Source organism: Anastrepha obliqua, chromosome 1 (assembly GCF_027943255.1).
Source record: "Anastrepha obliqua isolate idAnaObli1 chromosome 1, idAnaObli1_1.0, whole genome shotgun sequence".
Taxonomy (NCBI): domain Eukaryota; kingdom Metazoa; phylum Arthropoda; class Insecta; order Diptera; family Tephritidae; genus Anastrepha; species Anastrepha obliqua.
Genome location: NC_072892.1, coordinates 103,322,594 through 103,332,697, shown reverse-complemented (window position 1 = coordinate 103,332,697; position 10,104 = coordinate 103,322,594). Strand labels below are relative to the sequence as shown.

Below are 10,104 nucleotides of genomic sequence, written 5' to 3'. Positions count from 1 at the left end.
TTATCCAAGTTACGTAAACAAGCATCACATTTTCCTATAAGCGCTCTTATCACTCCTCGATCAACTTAGATAAACTAAAAATAAAGCAGCGCCTAGCAAAGTCCAATTGCACGGTCCGACTATTACTCGTACTATTAGTCAGCAACAAAGGTAACTCACACAAGTCTATTGACTTGCAGCTGTAGTGTATAATAAATTAATAAAAATTCTCTTTATGAGCAGCAATAAATTCTCATATGTTCACCAGTAATCGCCCCTTCAACAGGCAACCTTTCACCACCCACCCATAAAACAACATTGCATTCCAATCGCGTGAGCACTTTTATTTACTCACCTTCACCACCATTAGAGAAACTTGACTTTCCATCTGCTTTCTGCTGCCATTTCAGCTACGTGAATAGTAATTGCCATACAAATATTTATATTTGTAATTGTTATGCTATTGATGAAATATTTATTCACAGAAGTTTTTAAATGAATTAAAGCTAACTTGTAATTTCACACTTTATTAAATAATTGCTACCAATTTTCATATTTGCAGATAACGCCAGCTAATGAATCAATTGAACAACCACCCACGATAGCGAAAGCAACAACTTTACGGCAACATTTACATAGTTAAATAGCAATAGTAGTTGCAAACGCAGCAAAACAAAAGTATCATAAAAGTCGAGTTAAAGCAATACATGTAATGCAACAACAAGAACAAAAATTACTGTAAACAAATTTCCATACAAAAGTCAACGGACAGCAAGCCGTGAGGAAACGAAGAAAGCGGCAGTCTGAGTACAACGAGAGCACCAAGAATCAGTGAAAATCAACGCTGTGTGCAGTGAACAGCAATTAGCACCAATAACAACAACCTAAGGAACAATCCGAATTCCGGCATATACACACAAATACTACCACAGTTAGCACAATGGCCTTAATTATGAAATACATTGACAGTATGCAACGATACATAGACTCACATGGCGGTAAGTGCACACAATTGCGCTGTTAGTTTTAGTGTGTGTGTGTGTGTGAAACGAAGTGAAGTAAAGAACTTAGTACACGGGACTAAGGACAATACGTAATATATTTAATTGCATACTGTTTAGGTTAGGGAGCGAGGTGACCGGTTGTTAGGAAGCCAATGGAGGCGATAATATAGGGTGTTTTTTATGAGCTTGTTTAAATTATGTTAATACAATGACATATATTTTTTGAAGATGATGTCTGAATATGATGATGATAAATATCCATAAGTTGGTCCATTCGGCCAGTCCAATCTTGGCGACATTGCGTCAATAAGGGCATGAATATTGCAATAAATCGATTGATAAGCACGCTGTTTGGCAAGTTGCGGCACGTTGTTTTAGCCGCATGTCGTCGAAGTTAAATTGGCTAGTTTTTGGAAACCAAAATTCAGTCAGCATGGCTTGATCCTTCGAAATAAGGACCGATAATGCCGCCAGTGCTCTATGAGCATCGGGAACAGATTAATATAATTTTTTTTCGAAGTAAATTTCCATAATTTGGAAATGTTGTTCTGGCGTTAAACGATTTAACGAAAGGTCACATATGTTGAAATTTTCAGCTGTCAACACCCTTTACAATTAAGAGGGTGAAATGAGCTAGTGAGCTTTATGGTAGTGAATATTTATTTAATGTTTAGGTTTGCTCCAAATATTATTTATTTGAACTTTTTACCGCGTTTAACCGATCGCAGCTAGAAATCAGTCTGCTACCTGTGAGCCTGATTTAAGCCAGGAATGATGACCAACACTATCGCGCAGGCAACGGCTTGTAAGCACACATCAATTCAGCAATTATTTTCATGTGAGTTGAGGGAGGAGAGGATAATCTAATATATTTTATGTATATTGCGGAAATAACAAAGTGATTTTCGGCTACATTTGTGTTTATTTATCGGGTACAAATTCGAGCCCCTGTATATATCATTTGATGTTTTATGCACTGAGATTCAAACCTATGCACTTCCGAGTGGTAGTCACACACTAACCCATTCGGCTACAACGACCTCTCATATGTATATATAATTGGCGCGTACACTCTTTTTGGGTGTTTGGCCGAGCTCCTCCTCCTATTTGTGATGTGCGTCTTGATGTTGTTCCACAAATGGACAAATGGGACCTACAGTTTCAAGCCGACTCCGAACGGCAGATATTTTTATGAGAAGCTTTTTCATGGCAGAAATACACTCGGAGGTTTGCCATTACCTGCCGAGGTGCGACCGCTATTAGAAAAAAGTTTTTCTTAATTTTGGTGTCACACCGAGATTCGAACCTACGTTCTCTCTGTGAATTCCGAATGGTAGTCATGCACCAACCCATTCAATGTACTCATTAAGAGAACTTTGAACTCGAGTAACACGTGGACTCTAGCTGGAATTACCGGATACATATTTTCCGACATACGCGGTGTGTATTGTGTTTTTGTGTTTCGCGGTTCTAATAGACGGGTGGTATTCCAGTTGGACGAATCGCATAAGCAGATTAAAGGAAAAAAACGATTATGTGAGGTTCCACGACCGCGAAAACAAATTCCCTCGATCTTTTTAGATTGTTTAAATTATAATACCTGCCATTAAATAGGTAGTGATTGAAAAATGTTAGTTTTAGTAAAATTGAACAAATTTAAAATTTCAAAATTCCTGATCAGAATTTAAAAATAAATGGATCCGCAGTTTCACAGCCCATCAAATTTTAGTGCAATAAAGTGCAATTTTGAGGTTGTTAGAAAACCCAGTTGATTTCTTATATCGTTTTTTTCTCGATTTTGTTGTTTCTCCAAATAAAACAAAATACTTCATAATAAAAAATACACAAATTTTTTTTATTTGGGGAAAATAAACAACATCGTGTGTAACTTGCTTTGTTTTTATGACAAAATTTAATGGGCTATGAAACTGCGTGCCTATTTTTTTTAATTCTTTTTGTCGAGGTTTTATAAATCTGTGCAAAGACTGCAACTTGGTTTAATCTGGTCTTTATTATAGAATGAATTATATTTTTATAAAAAATAATTTAAACTAAAAATGTATAAGTGAATAGTCAAAACTTAGTGAAATGTTGAAATGTTTTAAAGGGTTCTTGAGAATTGACGTCTAGAAGTCATCGTCATCATCATCATCATGCATATTACTGCAGTACTATTTTTCTCCATGCACCTCGGTCCATAGCCATGCTATGGTATTAGGTCACTCCTATGCTTCTTAGATCGTCCTCAACGTCGTCTAACCATCTTTTCCACGATCGCCCGCTTCGCTTTTCATCATACATGCGTGCATCCGAAACTTTGCGAGGTTTCTTTCATCTGGCATTCTGCAAACGTTCCATAACCATCGATTCGCTGCGATTTAACAAAACGCACGACGTTTGCACCTTGCAGGAATTCCCCTAGCTCGTTATTATATCTGATGCGATAGAGACCATTTTCTTCTCAGAAGAATAACAGTCAGTAATGAATAATTCGAAGATAGTACCTTTTTTTATGACATCTTTGGCATTTGTCAAGTGAACAATTGGCAGTTTTAAAATTTTTTTGTGTGAAAAATAACGCGTTCAAATGTTTGAAAGTTTTTATGAAAATCGCAAAATTCGTGATGTAGTTGTTAACAAACAAAAGCGCCGCAACTGCGGAGAAAAAAGCCCTCGAGTAATTTCAGAAAAATCCTTACACCCACTAAAAAGTTCGGTGGCGTTTGGTGTAGTTTTTGGCCTAGTGGAATAATTGGTCCATATATTTTTTTGGAAGATGAAACTGAAAAAGCTTTTTCATGGTAGATATAAACGCTGAAGTGGTCCTTTGCCTACCGAGGGTTGGCAGGAAAAGCCTTTTCAATAATTTTGATGCTTCGTGCTCACAGCAGTGAGCTTTGAACCCAAACACTACTAGTCAACCCATTCAGCAATAGTGATAGTGAAAAAAATGCATACCTAAATTCCAAGTCTCTGAAGTTGAAGCACTAAGAACCTCTGTGCGTGCGAAAAAAATATCGAAGCCGCTGGTAAGGCAAATATCCACATGTATAAATTATGCAGAATAAGTATAATGTTCGAATATTTTATCGGTTGATTGTACTCAAACAATGTCTACTTGATTGCTAAGTGTTTTTAGTGTCAACATTTGTCAGTACAAGCTCCGCAATAATACAAAAACGTCAACATACATATTTTGTTGAGTATAAGCTCATCAATCAAACGGTTATTAAGTAAAAAAATCCGCACTGAAAAGCACTGAAAGCAGAAAATATCACAAACACCACACCCAGCACACAACAAACACAACTATGCTAAATACACCCATACGTATGCTTGGGTGTGCGATTCTCATGTATGTAGGTGTATGTATGTATGTATGCACGGACGTCTGCACCCACCCACAAAACTGTTAGCTTTTGTGGTATTTTCATGTTCATAATAACAATAATTTTGTGAATTACCTTGCCTTTGCGCTCCTTAGCATTCGCTTTCTTATCAGTTCGTAAGCAAACATTCCATTCGTGTAAAACGTTTGCGAAAAATTTGCGATTATGCGATTTATTTTTATTTTTAATATTTTTTATTCAAAGCTTCTCTCGTACATCATTTCGCATTCAAAACACATTCATATGTAGTAATTCTGATCGTTTTGGATTTTTGACAAATGACAACATCGCCGGTTAGCGACAGCGGCGCTATTGAAAGCACTTGAAATTTTATACTAGTTGTGTATGCCATTCATTTCTCAAATTTTACTTTACACTCGTATTCTGCATGGCTATAAATCAGGTGGGGGATCCTGAGTTGAGCTCAAAGTAAATGCCGATAGGTCTTGTAAACACAGAAGGCACTTACTAACATTTTCATTTAGTAGAGCAGATACCGCAAAACTATTAAATTTAAGCAACTCATGAAACTTCTAGGAATCTTGTAATTTAGCTATATTGTTTTTTTTATAAAATACTTATGTATAGGGTTTTTCAAACAGAGGAGCTATTTTGATAATCAAAGAAAAATGTTATTTTTTATTATTTTTTTTTTTTTTTTTTTTTATTTTTTTAATACAAATGATGGGATGTCTAGCGCCGTCTTGTTGAAAATAAACGTTGTCCATATCAATACCATCCAATTCCGGCCATAAAAAATCGTTAATCATCTCCCGATAGCGCACTCCATTCACCAATAACACCTGTTATTGGAAAACCCTATAAATTCGGCCAAAATCGCGCAAGCAGTTGTGTAAATTATAGATAGAATATGACAGGGATTTGAATTGAATTAATTTGGATAATTCATTTACAGTTAGACTTAAAATACAGGGCCCGCCATCTATCGTTACGGTTTTGAACTAGGTATTATTTGAAAAATGGTAACACTTAGCTGTCATCTGATTTGACAGAAAATTAGCTTTATTCTTCCGCTGAACGAAAATGGTTGTGTATACGCTCAAAGAACGCTGGGAAATATTGCGACATTACTTTGAAAATCATGGTAATGATTTTTACCGAAAAATCATCTTTTCGGATGAAACTCATTTCCATCTCGGCGGGTATGTTAACAAGCAAAATTGCCGCACTTGGGGCTCAGAAAACCCACACGCGGATGGTGCGGATTTTGGTCGAGAGGCATCATTGGTCCATTTTTCTTCGAAAATGAGCGAGTAGTGGCCGTAACCGTCAATGGAGAGCGTTACCGGGCCTTGTTGAACGAATTTTTGTTCCGAGAAATTGAAGAGGAGGATATTGGTGCCATTTGGTTCCAACAAGATGGCGCTATTTGCCACCCAGCGAATGCTACGATTAATCTTTTGCTCACTGTCTTCGAAGATCACATTATCAGCCGAAATTCTGATATCGTTTGGCCGCCTCGGAGCTGCGATTTGACGCCGTTGGATTATTATCTTTGGGGTGCCGTCAAAGACCAGTGTTATGCCAACAAATCAGCAACAATTGATGCACTGAAGACCAACATACGCGATGTCATAGCTGAAATACACCCGCATACAATCGAAAATGTGTTGAAAAATTGGACCGATCGTATGGGATGGTGCAGGGCTAGCCGAGGCAGCTATATGAATGAAGTTGTGTTCCATCATTAACCGGAAGGATTGTACTTCAAAATAAAAAAAAAACAATTTGGAAAAATATTGAGTAGTTTCTTTTTTATAGCATTTTTAATTCCGTAAAGTTATATGGCGGACCCTGTATATATACATATAACCCGTTAAGCTACAGCACTTGCCTGCAAGAACATTTCTACATACATACACATTTACATGCAAGTAATAATTTAATTTAGTTATACTTACCTCCTCTCGCTTTACTTGCTTTTCGTCTGTGTACTGTCGTTCACTTTATTCCTACATCTAAGTTTAAGAGTACTTACCTTCATTGTTTACTCACTATCTAAGCTGTCTATTTACTTAAGTAACTACATATAGACTTACCGTTCTTTCGTTTCCCCTATTATTTTAATTCTTAAAATTGAGTCACTAATGTAAGCAGCTCTGTTAACCAAGACTTAACATGCACACACTTTTACATAACTTAGGCCAACCTACCACGTGCTTCTGGTTAACTTAAACTCCACTTAACTTCGAAAACATTAAGAGCCGCAAGTTTTCGATTCCTAAGTTATGTATTTGACGTAATTTGAGAGCCGTGAAAAAATCATGCTGCCAGCCCTAAAATGACCTTCTGGGTCTACATCCAAATGATGATACTATATCGGGCATTGGTATGGTGAGCAAAAACAAATCAAATTAAAGCTATATAAAAACTGTGCAGACTACAAAGGCTGGCGTGCCTAAGCATATCAGGGGCTATGAAAACTACTCCAAGCATGGACATGGAAGCGCTTTTGAATCTAAAATCGCTACACTTAGCAATTCAAGAGGAAGCTGCTATGTAAGCACTCTCCTCTCATACAAAAGAAAAATTTAAAGCAGGAGACCTTACTGGGCACCTCAATATCCTAAACGGGGTTGAACATGCAACATGCATGACCAAGACGAATGAACACACGGAACCCGTACCCAATTTTATTGAGAGATACAAGGTTATCTACTCGTCTACATGGCTACAAGATGATTTGCAAAAATGGTATACACATCGATTCGAAACGCTCCAGTGAGTAGTAGCAGGAATAGTGGGGCCTAGAGCACACAAATCTTTAACACTGAGTACAGATACCATAATTTTCCATGGGAAGCTTTTCGACATAATAGAAACAGTGGAAATCGTATCCAAAGAAGGTCCGAAAAAGTAAAAATTAAAATGCTTTCAGGCAGCCAATCACTTCTCAAAGCCTTAAATAGCTGTACGTTTAATTCAAAAGTCATTATAGAGAGCAACAATGCACGTAGGCGACTCTTAATCAGATCTCCCTGATTAGGGTACCAGGACATAAGGGACACGAAGGAAACGAGAAGATAGACTTGTATGCCAAAAAAGGGGCGAAAGTGTAAGTTATTAGACCAACCTCATTTTTCAGCTGAACTTTAATATCCACAGAGCAAAATCTGCTGTAACCCAAGATAAAAAGGAACTCATATTACTCTGTGGAGCATCTACAGGCCACTTTTCCTAAAATAAACATTTCCATTGTTCCAACTTTGTATTGAAAGCCTAGACGAACCTTAAACTCGGTAGAGGTTTGAAATGTTCTAGAAAATTATATGGCGAAAAATTTCATTAAGGGTAGCCTCAAGCAAAATCTTTGTACAACGAATCTGTAAGTCCAAACAAAAAAATGTTTAACATTGCTGTGGCACGGTGTAATTAGAATATACCAGGTCATTCAATAAGTTTTGCGGTTCGATGATAAAAACAACATTCTATGGTTTGAAATACACTTTATTATTCAGTATAATCTCTCTGAACATCAATACTCTAGTTCCAACGAGATTCCAATTTATGAATCCCATCCCTGAAGTGAGAATCTGGAAGGGCTGCAAAATACGTGTCCACAGCTATTATGATCTCATCATTTGATGAAAAACGCTTTCCACGCATGAATTTTTTTAGACCTGCAAACAGGTGGAAGTCGCTAGAGGCCCAATCTGGCGAATACGGTGGATGCTTCAACAATTCGAACTTCAATTCATGGGCTTAAGCCATTGTTAAAATGCGCTTGTGACACCTAGGGACGATGCATTCCCTCATTTTCTTCTTTTGCAAACTGAGTATTTTTTCAAGATTTTTTCCTTTAGCTGGCCCAAAAGATTATAATAATAATCAGATAATAATTATTGTTTGCAGTTTGCAAGTAATCCACAAACAATATTCCTTCCGTATCCCAAAACACTGATGCTAAGACCTTCTTGGCCGATTTCTGGACACAAACTTTCTTCGGAATTTAACTACCACTTTAGCATCTTGTTTTGATTTAGAATGATGGTGATAGATCCAAGTCTCATCCACAGTGATGAATTGATGCACAAAATTCACTTTATTCTTTCGAAAATTTTGACCCTAAATGTTGCTGAGAAAGTCGTACACGAATGTGTTTTTGTTCCATTGTTGTTGTTCAGTCCAAATATTGCTTACACTGCCCAATGAGATTCCTAGGGCTTTTACTAAATATTTTTCAGTCACTGGACGATTTTCCAATATTTCCAATTACCCTGTATTTCTTCTATGATTTCTGGTGTTGTTCGTCTTGAAGGTTTTAAGGCCACGTTTAATTTAGTAACCCATCTTTCTATGGGTCACCCCGTCACCTATTATATGTACCTATTGTAATTAGCTTTTATGACCTATAATTTGTCAGTTGGTTGGCCGAACTTCTTCTTCAATTTGTGGGGTGCATCTTCAAGAGGATCCACAGAAGGAAGAACCTACAGTTTTAAGCTGATTCCGATGGACAGATGATTTGTATGAAAGCTTTTTTCATGGCAGAAATGCAGTACAGTCCCCCCAGTAGAGACCGGTACTATAGAAAAACTTTTTATTATTTGGTGTTTCACGTTCATTAGGTCATCGAACCCGGAACCAACCAAGTTATAAAAGCTCCTCCTGTTATGGCGGGCGAACTTTTCTCAAATAGCAATAAAAGTAATAAATGGTTGTCCAATGTCGCATCGAAGCAGGGCTTTGGCAAACACTAGCAGTTTATCAACAAATTACAACCAACAAAGAGTGCAGGCATAGACCACTTCACTAGACTTTTATGGCTGTCACTACGAGTTTTAGAAAAGTTATAAAGAAAAACGTTTTATACGAAAGAGGTTCCCTGCAAATTAGTGTACAGGAAACGCCGTTCATTCTGCTTTTTCTTGCTCAAAACAATATTCAAAACTAAACAGATTGTGAACAACAGCACCAAACACAAAAATTTGAAACTTTGAAGTAGATTTAGATAGAAAATGAGTTGCTCAAGAATGGATATTTTGTATGCAGTTAATAGCTCTGAAATTCTGTGATGCGTATCCTTAATGAAGACTAGAAATACATATGTACATAAATTGGTGTCGAAGTGTAGTAAATTTAAAATATTTCAGTTCAAATACCTTTCATTGAGTTTGGCGCTCATTTCATTGAGATTGAAGCTATTGAACTAATTTCATTGTTTAAGAGCACGTGTCCGTATGTGTGTGTGCACATCTACTCAAAGTCCACAGATGCATGACTGTTATTGTAATGCTCGTTGTTTTTTTTGTATTACACATGCTTGTTAATATTTATTAGATACCCGTGTCATCTATTACCCATTGACTAGACTTTAAACTGCCTAATTAGTGGGTTTATGCTAAGATGCTCGAGTTCAAAAAGTACAAAAACAAAATAAACGTAAATGGATATGAATGTGAATGTGAATGTGAATACTAAGAACAGCGAAATTTTTGTTAAACCCCAATGTGTGTGTGTGTATGTGGGAACCAAAACTTTAACGCTCTTCAAGGTTAGACGAATTAGCACCCCAAAACATAGCCTGAAGTTTCAAAATAGTGTGAGTTAGAGTTTTCAGTGAATCGCTTACCCGTTAACCAAAATAAGTAAAAAGTGAGATTAGCACAGTCACATAATTTATGAGCAGAAATGGAAAAGTAATTGAAGCAATATTTAGATATGCGCTTTATATATGGGGCCATAAATTTTGATTCTCAAGAAAACTTAAA

At 36.8% G+C, this 10,104-nt stretch overlaps 1 protein-coding gene across 3 annotated transcripts in view; it reads left to right on the top strand.

The window, feature by feature from the left end:
* Window positions 1–597: 597 nt before the first annotated feature.
* LOC129253452 (elongation of very long chain fatty acids protein AAEL008004) overlaps window positions 598–10,104 on the top strand; it is a 47,230-nt gene continuing 37,723 nt past the window's right edge. For all 3 annotated transcript variants that reach the window (XM_054891828.1, XM_054891826.1, XM_054891827.1), the window contains exon 1: window positions 598–977. In XM_054891828.1, coding sequence (XP_054747803.1) covers window positions 920–977 — 58 coding nt within the window. In that variant the 5' untranslated portion in view covers window positions 598–919. The remainder of the gene's footprint in view (window positions 978–10,104) is intronic.